General features: G+C 37.3%; 1 protein-coding gene across 5 annotated transcripts; it reads right to left on the bottom strand.

Moving 5' to 3' along the window:
• Positions 1-524: 524 nt before the first annotated feature.
• Positions 525-15,028, bottom strand: LOC131323539 (preprotein translocase subunit SCY2, chloroplastic). 5 transcript variants are annotated; one of them, XM_058355393.1, is made up of 14 exons: positions 14,761-15,028; positions 12,591-13,109; positions 11,487-11,575; positions 10,505-10,584; positions 10,282-10,371; positions 9,546-9,637; positions 5,469-5,552; positions 3,926-4,067; positions 3,229-3,345; positions 2,525-2,654; positions 2,139-2,262; positions 1,902-2,008; positions 1,091-1,212; positions 525-1,011 (listed from the first exon to the last, which is right to left on the bottom strand). In XM_058355393.1, the coding sequence occupies exons 1-13, from the start codon at positions 14,831-14,833 to the stop codon at positions 1,123-1,125; spliced, it is 1,737 nt and encodes a 578-aa protein (XP_058211376.1). In that variant the 5' UTR covers positions 14,834-15,028; the 3' UTR covers positions 525-1,011; positions 1,091-1,122. The 5 variants fall into 5 exon arrangements, 4 of the variants coding, with proteins under 4 accessions (XP_058211376.1, XP_058211384.1, XP_058211367.1 ...); XM_058355401.1 differs by having other exon boundaries at positions 525-940; positions 1,117-1,212; positions 14,761-15,016; XM_058355384.1 differs by having other exon boundaries at positions 525-938; positions 14,761-15,015.
• Positions 15,029-15,550: the final 522 nt, after the last annotated feature.

The following is a 15,550-nucleotide window of genomic DNA, read 5'->3' as shown; positions in this document are numbered from 1 at the left end:
ATTGGACCGTTGGGTCATTGCTGAATCACTAGATAATGTTTTGTGTTACAAATTGGCCGATAGGATAACTGATTAAAATAAAAACGAAAAATGATTTTCATGCTCTCTTTTTTTTTTTTTGATAAAGGCACTCTATTTTTTTTGTCTTATAGTGAAGTTTTTGTGTGTATATTATTATTTTTCATTAAACGACAAAAAAATGAGTTCACTAATAAAAAAGAGAGTGCAAAAATCATTTTCCAAAAAAAAAAGACGATACAGTGATTCCAATGAATTGCCCAAAGATGATCATATAACTCGTTGCATAGGACAGCAAACTGGTCAAATGAGCTTTATTTTATTTGGTTGGTATTTTCACTGTTTTGGACTTCATAAATAATTGGCTATATTTTCTATATGGTTTTACAATAGATAAATTAAGAAATACTCCGTAGTGTACAAGAACTAAATCAGATTGCCGGGGAAAAAGAAAAAAAAAAAACTACTACTTCACATCTTTTGGTTTTGATGGGTGACACAAATGGTGAATAAGCATGTTTGTTTCTATCATTGAAACGCCAAAAATGAACCCCCCCAAAAAATAAATTCATACGTAAATTATGCCTCCAGCATACACATTTGACATTTGGATGACATTTTCTTGATGACCTGTGTCTGCACAATGCGAACTTGTTCATATTACACCGAAAACTTCAAATTACAGTCTCAAGATGCAATGCCACCCTAATGCTTCATAATTTACTGGAATTACAACTTAATCGCTTCTTCCACATCATACCGGATTGGGGGATATGAAACAAAACCTTCCCACCAAAAAGAAAACAGAAGCCTGCTCTGATCCCCGTATATGTATGCCCATCAATAGACTCAGCACTCGCATTTGGTCGCAATGGTGCTTACCTTCTGAGAATCTTGATTTCATATTTAAGAACTGGATCCTGATAGCAGAAGCATTTATCAGGCATATTTTCCCAGGAAGTCTCATCAGTGACGATTCTCATCAGAACACGGCTGTAAATCCAAACCACCCAAAAGTTATATCAAGCACTAATAAGCAGAATGACATATCTTTACAAGAAGCAAACGTCACCTCGAAAATTGAAAGAACAGATTTTTCGGAACTCATACGCCATATCGCTTTAGAACTTTCCTTAAACTTGGTGTTACATTGTATGCTTGATAGGATCTCCTCAATTCAATAATCGAACCCACCTGCACCAGAAACCTCAGGAGCATCAGATATAAATTGGACAGCAGCATATGAAAATCCAAGAGTTGCCCGCATTTGAGTTCCATTAAACACTTCACTAGCATTCCATCCCAAACCCTTATGTCTGTCGAATTTTTCATAGACGATTCAAAGAGGCAGGGTTCACAGAAGGAAAAAAAAGTACGCCAAATATTTTTTTAAAAATCAATTAGTTATTATTTGGAAACTAATAAGCTCATTTTTTGCCAAATAGCTCACATGGAAGTGTATAAACTATAAACATATAGAGGAAGGAACACACTACAACTTTCTTGTGGAGATGACTGCAAAAATAGAGCAAAGTGGATGAAATCGAACTTTGCAACTGACCCCAGGTAATTTGGATAAATGTTTGAGATGATAGCCCATGCACCGCCGGTTTATGGCATCTCTTGCTAAGACTGACTAAGTGGTGGCATAACCCAAACATAGAATACAGACAGCGGAAGTAATCTTAGTGGAGATGAAGAAAATAAATGCAATATAAACATTGACTTGTTACTCCACTTTCGCTTTTAGCAAAAAAACACTGGACATCTAAAATGGATCAAAAAGAAAACAGCACCCCCGCGTCGCACATAGCATTTAAAATTGATGGAAAACAGATTTACAAATGCAATAAAAAAGTAACTCCAGAAATTAACGGACATACAATGATGAGAACTGAAGTAAAGCCAATTGCAAACCCCTCATTGATCCGTCGTAAGTAATGATCAAGAATTGATGATGATGTTGCCAAAAAACATAGCAATAGCCCACCTGCACAATTTTCATAGGACAGTAGGAGAGAGATGGAGGAGGAGAGAGAGAGTAGAAGCAAAAAAGAGAGCATACTTTTGACAGGGCAAATAATAGAACTACTTCAATAGGAACATTTGGCCATACATACCCCAAAACCGTGTTGAAGCTTGGATTTTCGTTAAGTATTTGATGGTGGCCTTTCCAGGCTTTATATTTGGTACTCTGGCACCCATCTTAATTAAGTAATCAGCAATTTCCTTTGGTGTGTTGGCCTGGATATATGTGTATGTTATTAAAGTTATGAAAAGAAGGTAAATGCATGGCATCAACTTTTAGACAAGAATAAATTATTTCTTCTCAAACAAAGATAACATCAAAGAAATAAAAAAGCAGCAGTGAAATTGTCCATCTTCAGGGTTTTTCAATCAAAAGGCTAGCTGCAAGCCAAAAAGGGTAAATTGCAATAAAAAGAGCTAAACCAAGTAGTGTGTGCATTGCTAAAGAAAATCAAAATTACGTTGAACGAACACTTACTATGTCAACTATGTTGAAAAGGAAAATAAAGAAAGCATAAATTGAGTAGTACACCCATGGCTCTGCACCAAGAGAAGTCTCAGGATTCAGTATCTCTTTGACGTGTTCCCAGAAAGGTGAACCAAGGAGACTGCCAAGAAAGTATATCGTTATAGAAAGTCATAGTATTAAGTTCCTGAAAAACTATATTAACATGTTGCAAAGGAGAATATAGTTAAGAAGGTAGTGCTGCCTAAAGCCATCTCAATGGCCAATGCATCTTGAGGGAAGGAACACAGTGATTTCAATAACCTCTCCCTTGTTTTTATTCTCAACGAAACCTATCCAGGGTCTTTTTCAGAATGACCTCCAAAATGAGACCCACAGAACATGAAAGGCCCAATAATCACAAGGAGAAAGACCTTTTTTGTTACCTTACTAGGAGAAGAAACGTGCTTGTGTGCGTCTGGGTTTGGGTAGGGTTGGTTCACCTTGTTTATGTCACCAATCATTTCTTGAGAGTTTCTTTTCTATAAGGCTCTAAAATGAGACTGATCGAATAGTGAACAAAATTTCATGCAAAGTATAATGCTTTAACACAAATAAAAGATTCTGGTAATCCCAAAATGAAAAGCCGATACTGGAGCGGGGGCCCTTCTTCAAGATGCAAAGACACTTGATTAAAAACAGGTTCAATTGAAAAACTAGGGCAACATGAAGCCCACCTTGCCAGAATGCCGGGAAACGCCAACAGATAGGAGGTCGTGAGAACAGGCTGCATTCCTGATGGATTTATATTAAACGGAATGTATGGCTCCACTTCAGTAATTGGGGATTCTTTTCTGAAAAATATTTGAATCCCAAGTCAAAATATGATTACAGCAAATTAAGTCTTTATATGGCATCTAAGTAACAGAGGGCAGATTACAAGTGTTTGCCAACTTTTAGTTAAAATTAGTTCATGCTACAAACACATTCTCTAGTCTCCATATAAGTCGAAAGGGTATCAGATATCAGTATTACATCAAAATACGAACCACTGTCCAATGAAGCGTAAAAAGTATTCCTACACAATAGTGCGTGAAAAGTGTGTGGATATATTTGAAAATACTTTAAAAATGTAAAAGATGCATTGAGATGCTAATTCTTTTGAAACTATTTCTCTCTTAACCATTGCTTATTAGGCAGTGGTTACCAAAACCTTTATTTTATATACCTTTGCCAACTGATCACAAGATTAAATAACTTCAAAGTCAGGACATGCACCTAGAACCCATTAGAAGAGAACTAACTAGAAGAGAACATACTACAAGAGAGTTAGGAAGAGGAATCAACATGTAAGATGTAAAATTTTGCACCCAGAAATTCTTTGAAGCCCCCATAAATAGACAAAAGTATCTTTGCAATCCAAAGAGATCACACCTTGAAGCAGAAGCAAGCTTAAAACCATAGTATTGCAGCTTGACTTTCCTGTAACCCTCGGCTACGACAACTGCCCACATAGTGACCAAAGTAAAGACACCCAATATTGCAAGTATATAAGGCCACTTGTACACAGCACTCCCTGCAATATGGTAGACGCTTGAAACAACACTTATAAAGATTGAGTTAACAGAATGATTATATATCACTATAAATATGGAAAACATAATCTATTATGCTTAACGAAGTGTCGAATCCCAATGGACAAGTTACATTTGCTAAACAGTATTGTATTGAATGTATTCGCTGTTCGAGTGAGTAACTCAAACACTATACTGTAACCCAATTTTAGCAAAAGCTGAATTAGGCCCCCATCGGACTAATTTTTGGCGAAAAAATTGTCGCGGTCCTTTTGGTTGTTTTCTGTTGATTCTTACTAGAAAGACTGACTTTTGGGGTCTTTTTCATCGTATTGTATGAACTTTTTTTAACTTTGGTCTATACTTTTATACTTCTCTGATTCCTCTCATCGAGACAAAAGATGTAATGTAAAAATTTGACCGATATCTCGGAAGAGTTAAGAGAATACAACCAAAAAGACCGTGACAAAAAGTCACGAAAAAGTTGGGCCGAAAGGGCCCTTAGTATTTTGATTCATCTATTCTAGTCTAGTATATAAAGGGAGAGCACCATTTGGTGAGGACTCCCCTTTGAGGCTGGCTCACATTTTTTATTTCCTTACAAGTCCCTATTTTTTTACAAATGAATTGGCTTCTTGAATCCCTTAATGTAAGGATAAACATGTAATTCATCATCCGATTCCTAACTGCTCCTCCAAATTCCAATAACTGCTGCATTGGCAGTTTTCTTACATGGTCTCTTAGTAGTCGGAGAAGAGGAACCGCAACACAATGGTTCTTTAAGCTTGAGACCTCACGTCCATTTTCTCCCCCTTTTCTATACACATGTTATATAAATTTGTGTAGGCAGTTATACTTGAAAGATTACATGCTTACAATATTTTGTGTTCTTTTTCAGAAATTGACATTGCAGAGAATTGATGGGTGCATGGGCAAACTTTTCAATGAGAGATGGGATAGGAAGATGGCTCACATGATCAACGGGTGGAGGAAGGTTTACATTTTCTTAGATGCTTTTGGTTGTTAATCGTTTAAATTAATTTGGAAGTTGGAACTCATTCAAGTCTATTTTGGTTGGTTAGTGCTCACCTATATGAGCTAAACAGAAATTGCAGGTGGTATATAGGATTATGATAGCAGGCAATCATTCATGGGGATTGAGATTCTAGACAGTCAGCTTGCATAGTATTTCTTCACCATCTATGGCTAATTTGGCTAGTAAATTGAGAATTGAACAAGAAAACTCCAGGATGGACATAAAACAAAGATCATACAAACTGAGAGATATAAGAATTAAACCAAACCGAAACAAACAATAGGACGATGATTACTTATAATTGTTTTCCCAGAAACCCTACGGAAAGAAAACCAACAACAGAAGATTTCATTATGTGGTTTTCTACCTGTGAGCTGAGATAACATATTGTGCAATGTATTCATGTAACCAGTCAATATCCCCACACATATAATCAGCGATGATCCTTGACCTGAAATGCACATCACCAGTCAAAAGCATATAGAATGATAATGCATAACTATGACGATACACCAATGCTTTTGGCTCCTCTATGCATTAACTTTTAAGAAAGTTGGGCATGTTAACTTACCCAAAAAAAAAAGTTGGGCATGTTAATCCCACTTGAGTTGAATATTGCAAGTGAGTCATTTTATGCTAGTGTTTCATAAAAGGACTTTGAACAGTGCATAGAAACAATAAATCAACTAGGTTCTAACATGGTTGATTATAGCATCATCTGGAGAGCATTAAGCAGTTAAAACCCCATGCAAGTAGGGTTGTATGCTTGATCAGAACTCAGAAGAAACATCACTCTATTTGCTATATCCTAAAGTAAAACATTTCTCTGAGAGACCAACTATGAATGTTGTGCCCAGGATTCCCAATATTCCTTTGAAGGTTTTTGCAGAAAATATGTACCTGTAATATATCTTTTGTATAATATGCAGAAAGAACATGACATCAAACCCATTAGGTGGAGCGCATCCAATGTTGATACAGGAGAAATGGGCAACCAAAATTTGACTATTACTGACTCAATTAGTTATGCATGATTCAACAAATCTGGTTGATTTCACAGTGAAAGAAACCAAAATAGGGAAGTGCTCAAGGCTTGCCACTATTCTATGTTCTTTTTTATTCTTCGAAATGTAGAAGACGGGTGACCAATGGGAACTTAGCTACCTTAAACCATCACAACAGAGAATGTTGCCCTTCAGAAACTATAAGTTCAGCAAGAAGTCCAAAAGGATAGAAATGAAAGACACAGCTGTGAGTAGAAAGAGCACGGGGATAGGATCAAAAAAACAAATTTCATAATATATAACCACATGATTTTCACATATTCATCTTCCCACACCAGATCTTACAAGAATTGTAATACCCGCCCCAGATATTTCGGTATTTCAATTTCTTTTAATTGAACTATGTATTTTAGGGGTTTAAATCGTAAACAATAGAACTTGTGAGGGTCCTGTGTGTGATTTGTGATTGGAGCATAAGTTAGGACGTGGTTCCGCTTGTATGTGATAAATTCCCTTGTACCCTTATATAGCAAAATATCCTGGGGATATTTATCATTCTCCATACGTATCTTGTTTATACGTAGAGAGAGAGAGAGAGAGGCGGCAGAAGAGAAAGAAGAGAAGGCCAAAGACTATGGTCTGTTCTTTACGAAATTATTCAAGGTACCTAGAAAGCTTTTAAATTTCTGGTATTTTTATTGAAGGTTCATTAGTGTGTCTAGTATTGTGTCTAGTATACGGTGTTACATTTTCATAATTTTCCGAGAGATGTAGAAAAAGATAAAAATCATAAACCTAACTGTGGTCAGGATCCTATTTTTTAGGAGACAGCTTACAGAGTTGCATCTTTTATCAATTTTTTTTTATAGTTTAGCGATCCTCCTGATTATGGGTCCTTATGAGTCTGAAAGATTGATAAGTTGGTGATGTTTTGGTGTTGGAATTACTAAAATGTATTAAGTATTCGATTTTTAATGAATTTTCAAACATCTGTTCTGCTGGAAATTGTGCTTCGCTGCACAGAATTTCTGAGTTTGGAGGTGATTTTGACTAGGTTTCTTCATTGTGAAAAATCAGGAAAAAATCAGGGATGAACGTTGGTGTGTGGTAATGGTGTGTACCAAATTTGGGGTTTATTAGATGCATATTCTAAGTTTGGCGGATTTTACAAGTTGATGTGTCCCTGCTGAGTTTTGTATTTGCTGCACTGACACATTTTGGGAAAATGATCATATCTTTTAGCTCGGATATTGGGTTAGCACACGGGTTGTTGATTCTGAAACTAGACTCGCATGTCTTTTGGAATATGTGAGGGTGGCTTAGTTTGTACCAGGTTAAATCAGTTTTTAATTTGAAGTTGATAGACGTGCAGAATCTGTGATTTTGGACAGATTTTTGTGTAACTTTGGACGTGCATAACTTTGTCGTCCGGACTCCGTTTTTAACAAATTTTATATCAAAATTCATGTACCGGAGGTGTACTTTCTAATGGTGGTAGTCTCATGACCTAATTTTAAACCAGTAGGAAGTTATGGTCAGAATACGATAGGATGGTTATGGTTTTCAAATCGATTTTAAGAGTTACATCATATTTATACTCTTACGTTTGATTGGGGGCACTTCTAGCCCTTAAGATGGACATATTTGTATTCGTTGGGTATCGTCTAATACCTTATTAGTTTTATAATTTGGTATCAAATGGTTGTTAGATGGTTTAGGAGGTGTTGGTGGTCTTGTTAACATTTTTGACACTTGTTAGCATGGTAAATATATTATGAGGTGTATCATATATTTATTTAAACATTTGAAGGGATTCATATGCTAATAGGAGTTAGCTTGTGACTAGGTAATGAGCTGGTCAAATGGGAAGTGCCGAAACCGTAAGTTTGGTGTATTTCGGTCGATACAAAGGTGAGTGTGTTTGAAATGGTTCTTCTCAATAAGATATTGCTGTGGTGGTAAGTATATATCTTGCTAATGGTGTTTTAGCTTTTGATATGATTATCGTTATGTAGATAATGCGGTGGAGGTGATTGTATATCAATGATATCATGCTAATCGAGGTTTAGCTATTGATATGGATATATGTGGTGGAGATTGTATATCATGCTATATGTTATTTTAGCTAATGGTATGCATGCTTGTTGTATGTTGATTGTACCCGCAAAAGGATTGTGGAGTGAGTCACGCCATGTCGTATGCCATTCTGTTTGATGAATGGAGGTTGGGAGCATGGTTTGCGGGACACAATGCCTTGGGTACATGGGAATGTGGCAGACGTGTCACTGCATGCTTGGGTGATTTATATTCATGTTGTTGATTCAGTTATTGTTGTGTGGTTGTTTATTGGATAATATTGCTGTGTTTGGAGGGTGTGGTGATTATAACTATTGTATACATTTGAGTGTTTCAGTTACGTTGGTGATGTGTATTTATGTTGATATTCCTTCGGGTATTGTGGTATTATGTTGAGCATTTCTATATCTCACACACTCTGGCTTTCCTTTTGGTCTGCCAGGTAGCAGGTTGATTTGAGTGGGTCCACTACCGGTCGTTGTGTTGAGGCGTTTTGCTAGCGTCAGGTGGGGTTTTGGTTATGTTGTTGTGGAGTGTCTTAGATGGTGCAGAACTTAATTTAAGGAGTTGTAGCTAAGGATAATTAAAGTTTTTAAATTGTATAGGTTATAATTAAGTTTGGTCGATGACTGACGTTTCATTTGAAGTTAGCCTTGGACGTTGTGGATGGTCGAGCTTGTTGTAGGTAGTTGATGAAAAGTTGATTGTTCAAGTTGTAAATAAGTCGTCGGTGGATGTGTTGAAGTATAGAATTTTTATAGTACTATAATGTAGATGTTGTTGCTTAGTTGTGCGAGGTCATGGTTGGTTAGTCAATACGTTGACTCATTTTTATGTTAAGGTGATAAGTCTTCCGCTGGGTGTTTATTTCTGACAGGTTGTGAGATGTGGTTTGGTCTTCTGTGTGGAATGCCATGTGATCGCACCGACTCGGGCCGACTTTGGGTGCCGTTTGTGGGGCGGTGCGTGACAAGAATAATGTTAAAGAATACTTCCATAACTTCTTTCCCACTATCCATATTCCTTGAATCTTTAAAGTGCAGGCATTCTGGACTCAAGACTAGAATTAGTCAGTAACGTCACAAACTCTCAGTAACAACAGTAAAGACAATCTCCCTTTCTTGGGGTTATAAATACGAGCAACGATAAAAGAAAAAAAGAAAATAAAAGAAAATAAATAAACATAAGACAAAAATGAGGAAATAAGTAATTCCACCTCAAATGGTCACCACTCAGTAACCAAAATTATGCTTTGAAACCCAGAAGGGGAGAAAGTAGGGACAAGAACCGTTTAAGGAATCACTTAGAACTTCATAGAAAATAGGGGGAACCAAAAAGGCAAATCTGAATGCTAGGAGTATTACCAAATCCAGATTCTGTTATTTTGTCGCAAATCCATGTCATAGTCATGGCACCACACACCAAAAGAAAACTTGTCACCATCACATGCTTCACCCTGAAAGAAAGCATATCCCTTTCTAAGAGAGTCTGAAACAATCTAATACTTTGTTAGACCATTCACTATTTACTGAGACAGTTACAACTGAGAGATACTTGGGAGTAGTGATGACTGATGACAAATGAATAACGTACAACTATAGCATGTTAACCTTTACATCACCAATATGGCCTCAATGTGTCAGTGTCCTAATTTTTCTAACAATACCAAGTCGGTGTGATAATGTCATGCCTGTAGGTATATATGCTTCTTAGTCTGTTCATGAAGATGTAATAACCAAGGCAAGAGCAATTTCCCAACGCAATTTCCCGACTCACTGCATTAGAGCTACATGATTCCTTGTACTCCTATTATTTTCTCCATCAGAAAATTTGGTAAGTGAAAAGACAAAAGTTGCACATAAGACGGAACTACCCCCATCAAAATACAAGGGTAATATGCTGTGTTGGCATTTTTTTTTTAATTGGGCTGTGTTGGCATATTGAAACCTCCCAAAAGCCGACATCTTGTACGACACCGTGCAGAGCAGAAATACCTTCACTGACCAATATCAAGATAAATAGGATGATAAAAATGGATTAATACAGACATGAAGCACCTTTTCATTGAGATCAGGAAAACTGTTGAACAAGAGAACCTACCTGTGACTAGCTGCATATACGGAATATGGAAGAGAATAATAAGCAACGCTCAAACCCCCAACAATTGCAAAGGCAAGTGATAGCCACCATCTGGAGAGCGGGCAAAAAAACAAAAAAGATTATAGGGATTGCAATGGCGAAGGAAATGACCAATAACAAACCTGACAATACATAAAAGTAGCAAGGACTCGTCTCACTGCTTGAGATGAATAACTAAACACACATATAACTCTTAATTTTCTCGTTAGCATCCAAGCCTTCTTTCCGCAGCTTCACAAACGAGGGAAGAAAGTAACAGAACACCTGCGAGCATGGTTGTGGTACAGTATCAGTGTTCAACATAGTGCTTATATGCTCAATTCAAAGCCTTTTTAATGTTTTATGATCCTATGATCCTTGTATGCCGAATATCGGGCTGATGACGTTTATGTTCGTTTTTATTTAATGCATGAAATTCCGTTTGACCAATATATATATATATATATATATATATATATATATGAGTTAGGTTCCGGTGAGGGATCCCTCATTTTAATAAAATGAGGGACTCTCCTTCCCGATTGAATTTCGATGATCCGAGCCGCTCAAAGTGATCAGAACGTGATTTTAAGGGTCCCCGTGAGAAATCAGCAAAAAAAATGACCGGGAAGGGCTTCATCCGAGCAGTTTTCATTGAACGGTTCAAAAAAAACTGCTCGGGTGACGCCCTTCCCGGTCTTTTTTTTTGCTGATTTCTCGCAGGGACCCTTAAAATTACGTTCTGCACACATTGAACGGTTCGGATTTTCAAAATTTGATCGGGAAATGAAAGTCCCTCATTTTAACAAAATGAGGGATCCCTCACTTGAAAATTCCTCTATATATATATATATATATATATATATATATGCACAATTCAAAGAGAAACCACAGATCATCCTTACATGAGTCATCTGGGTGAACTTAAATGCCATAAAGCAAACCGATAAAAGATTGGACTAGTATACAAAACTCATTAACTACAAAAAGTTCCATTCCATCTGCTGTAAAACTTTTGATTGAGCTAATGAATAAAGCGAATAACAGAAGCCGCCAGATGATTGTGTCTAATAAATAGCACCAGAATGGAGTGATAAAGACAACACAAAATGAACAAGCCAAACAACCAATTAGAGTTTAGTAGATCATCAACAAGAAACCAAAACCCAAGGGAGAGAAAGCCTGACATTCATGAGTATTGATGCTCCAATCTGTGGGCTGATTCCAAGTTGGAAAAGGGAAAGCTTAAGTTCTCCAGTGAAATCACCAAGTTCACCTGCCACATGCAGCAAAATAGTATTTCAAGGAAAACAAAGGGAAAATGAAGCAAAAGCCCTTTTGCTATTGATTCCAGCTTCCAACAAAAAACCCAGCGGGAAAATATAACAGCTTCCAGCTTAAACATTTAAACCACAAAATAAGCATTCCTTCCAGCATTCATGATTTAACCACCACCATTCAAACATAGCTAGTAAGTAATGCAGCTCCAGACTGCCAATGCACCATCAGAGGACATTTGTTGGACTAAAAATTGCAGTTGTCCCACATGTCAATAGTTATCCCAGCAAAAATTAGCTATAGTCCTGGATACTTATCATTTGTTAGACTACATGTTGTCCTAGACAAAGTATATCCCCCCAACATGTATTACTTTAAAGTCCTTTCCTCAAGAAAAGAGGTAGCAGAAATGTTGACCACTTCTTTGAACATAGTGTCTCGCCCCTACATCAAAGACAAGCCAAAAAGGCCCAAGAAGATCTTTTTTAAAAACCGACCTCATAATAAAATGAGCAAAGTTGCTTCAACTTTTGAGCTCGTTTAAAAATACGAGCAGCTTCCAAACAAGAATGTGGTCCAATCGATAAGCTCCTGAGAGAAGGGTACAGAATTGCCTCTTCATTCAATTACCCATTTACGTCTTTATCCATTTCTACCAGTGTCAAAAACTTTGGAATGTAGGGAAATAGGGAAAGAGATTCCTACAAAATTCTACACGGATGAATTTAGGAGAGTCTGGCAATAAAGTAATTAGCAAAGAAACAATAGAGTCGACTTTCAGAAATAGGGGTTCAGCTCCTGACAAGATTCGTTATCAGCAGGATTCTATTAGAATCTTGCAACAAAATAATGGACTAATAAGCTATATCCAGTATATGAAATTGCTTCATCATCTTCAACGCCCAAAAAAATATCTACATGGAAATTTAAGGAGCAGAATGCAGGCTAAACTGAATAAACAGGAGTAAATATTATGGATGAAGCAATTAAAACTTTCTATTTATTCTACTTACCAACAGATCCCGAAACAAAGGTAAGATAGTCCTTCGGTATCAACCTTCTATCAAACCCAGGCAAAGGAATAAAATAACCAACACGACTGATCACAATTAACAAAGCTGTCACAAATAACCTCCTCCGTATTTCACTCTTGAAAAAAGATTCAGCAGCATTATTGAGGAGGGAACCAGCAAGTAAAATGTTCAAGAATCGATTTTTGAACCTTCTAGGCTTCGACTGAAAGGTGCCGGCGTTATCTATATCATGTAAACTGGGTAAATACGCCGCATCAATTTTTTGCTGAAGAAGTTCAGGATTTTGAGATTCAGAGGATGTTGCCCCAACACTCATATTATCACCACGGAAATCATTGGAGACATAAATACAAAATCTTCTGTTAGCCTTCTGCGAAAAGGGTTCATTCAATACCACAAAAGGCCTCCTGCTGAAACCCGAACAATTTATCTTGCAGGACTTGTAAGTTTGAGCAAAGGACAGATGACGGAATTGCGAACAGTTAACAGTCTTCCCACCTGTAAGGCAGAAGAAAGAGAAAAGTTACCATTGTTTCCCAGATGCTTCTCCGACCAGGATGGTAAAAGTTCCAGCAAAGCCGAAATGAGGTCATCGTCTTAGGCCATCTATTTTCTGTTAAGGCACACTTAACTTGGTGCACTAAAACTATAGAGACTCCACTAGGCCATCTATTTTATGTTAAGGTACACTTAAGATCCAATACCCTCCCTCCCTCCCCCTCCCCCCCTCCCTCTTTTATGTTAAGGTACACTAAAGATCCAATATGCTCTCTCTCTCTCTCTCTCTCTCTCTCTCTCTCTCTCTCTCTCTCTCTCTCTCTCTCTCTCTCTCTCTCACACACACACACACACACACACACACACACAGGGTTTCTAAAAATCAGGAGTTTCAATCAATTTGGGCTTCTGACATCTTGAACAGTAGCTTTTCTTCAAAGTAAGGTTTGAGCTGTTGCAGCCAACAGTAACGAAAGATTTTAGAGGAGGGAATCCAAAGCCACCTTGGCACAACACTCCCAGTTAATAACCCTCTACATGCAGCTGCAATACACCTTCCCATAACTTAGTATGACACTAATATCTGATCCCTTCAAGGAAGAAAACGTAGACAGACAATAAGATATGTGTGACTCTCCTACCCCCTGTATTTTTCACTTTTACTTAAAATTAATAAAACATCTAGAACCCAAGTTTGGTCTCCACCCGTCCCGAATGTGGCAGATATGTACAGTATAAGTTTACACCTTGGCTTATTTGCATGCATTCTATTTATTGTCTCCAAGTTGCTCACACTAGAACGCTGGACTAGAAACAACTAATATAGGTTTGGACTACAGCAAAGCTGCTTACACATGTAATAGCAAGTTTAAGACATTCTTAAGAGGACGAAAAGCTTATCCATGTGAGCTGTTGTGGTCATAGCTCACAAGTTTTCAAATTGCCTCTTCCAATATGATGTAAGTTTCATAGTAATATGCCATGCAAAGGCATAGTAAGCTCGTTCAATGAATCGATCCACCTAGCTAGTACAGAATATCGAACTTAAGCCTTACTCGCCTCACAAACCATGTCCTTTGATCCAGCTCTTCCCTCCTAAATGGATGCTTCTATTGCTCCTAATTCTAATGCAAATAGTGTCTTTTGAAACACATCATTTTATGTGAAAGCGAGTATGATTTTCTTTTACAAATCATTACCCCTGCTTCCACAATAAGCTGCATCTCTTGGACGATTGAAAATACAGCCCTGTAGTTACCGACTACCACCGCAGAAAACAAAATCCTCAGCTTCCATTATATTATTTACCCTACACTCTGTCCGATAGTGAAAATACTTAACACTTGCAACCAAATTTAAGCAATCTAATCAATTTAACGCCAACAGCATCGACTTACAAAAGCACAAAAAGAGAGCTTTCCTGAAAGACCTAAAAGTAAGCAACGAAAAACCCACAAAAAAGAAACAGATTATAGTTTAATTACTACATCCAATTCTAGAAAACAAAAATACAAATCCACAGCGTATCAATGCAAGCCAAAGAAACATCAATTTTAGACAACGAAATAGGGGAAAGAAAATTGTCTTGAAGCACAAATTGGACATACTAGTATTATAGTACCATCAATTAACTTTGAAGCGCAAAACTTACCTCCACCGTTGAGGTGTTTCGTGCAGAGGAATTTGGGAGTGAAAGGATGAGAGATCGCCGGAGTCGCGTCCATTGCCGAAACTCCGGCGCCGACTCAGAGCCACAAAGCGAGAGAACTATTACTACTCCGAAGGTGCTTGAATCCGCTGCTTCGTGGTAAAATTGTTTTCTTTCCGTTGCCGCTTTTTCTCCCTAAGCTACGTACTCGAGGTGTGGTGTTACCCCGAAATCCGAATCAGTGGTTTAGATTCAGTTGGGGATGTTTGAGTCTCGTGAACTTAAAATAAGGTTCATTTTTTTTTTTTTGCCACGGTGATATACATCATCAGCGGGGTTAATGGAGGTGTTAGAGTTAACACGAAAGATCAGAAGCTATCCATAGCCCTGGCCCCCTAAAGGGTCTGCCCTCTGTGAGGCTCGAAATCAAGACTTTCCACAAAGAGGAGGCGGCAATGACTGACCAACTGCACTAAACAGTGGTTGTCAAAATAAGATTCTATTTACAAACTAAAAAATAACAGGTTTACGATAATAATTTTTTTAGTAATTTTTTTGCAGGCTGTCTATAAAATTAAATTTATATTGCATTTTTTTTTTAATTTTAGTAAGCTTATTATTTTTAAACTTTAAAATTATAAATAAGTACTTATTTTTTTAGGCTTAAAATCGGAATGGGGCCACACATCTGTGAATTTCAATCATTAATTTCATATTCGTTTCGGAAAACTTTTTGGGGCAACACCAAGCAAATTGGAGTAGGGCAAGTAATTATTCAATAGTCTGGGAAATA

This window comes from Rhododendron vialii, chromosome 1a (genome assembly GCF_030253575.1).
Source record: "Rhododendron vialii isolate Sample 1 chromosome 1a, ASM3025357v1".
NCBI classification, from domain to species: domain Eukaryota; kingdom Viridiplantae; phylum Streptophyta; class Magnoliopsida; order Ericales; family Ericaceae; genus Rhododendron; species Rhododendron vialii.
This window is presented reverse-complemented; position numbering and strand designations above follow the sequence as displayed.

What these genes read in the sequence shown, in the direction of transcription:
- LOC131323539 (XM_058355393.1), bottom strand. Translation starts at nt 14,833, where the DNA reads ATGGACGCGACTCCGGCGATCTCTCATCCTTTCACTCCCAAATTCCTC. An exon ending in GAGAAAATTAAGAGTTATAT is followed by an intron (nt 10,372 to 10,504) that starts GTGTGTTTAGTT and finishes CCCGCTCTCCAG; the next exon opens with ATGGTGGCTATCACTTGCCT. An exon ending in GTATATGCAGCTAGTCACAG is followed by an intron (nt 9,638 to 10,281) that starts GTAGGTTCTCTT and finishes GCTTTCTTTCAG; the next exon opens with GGTGAAGCATGTGATGGTGA.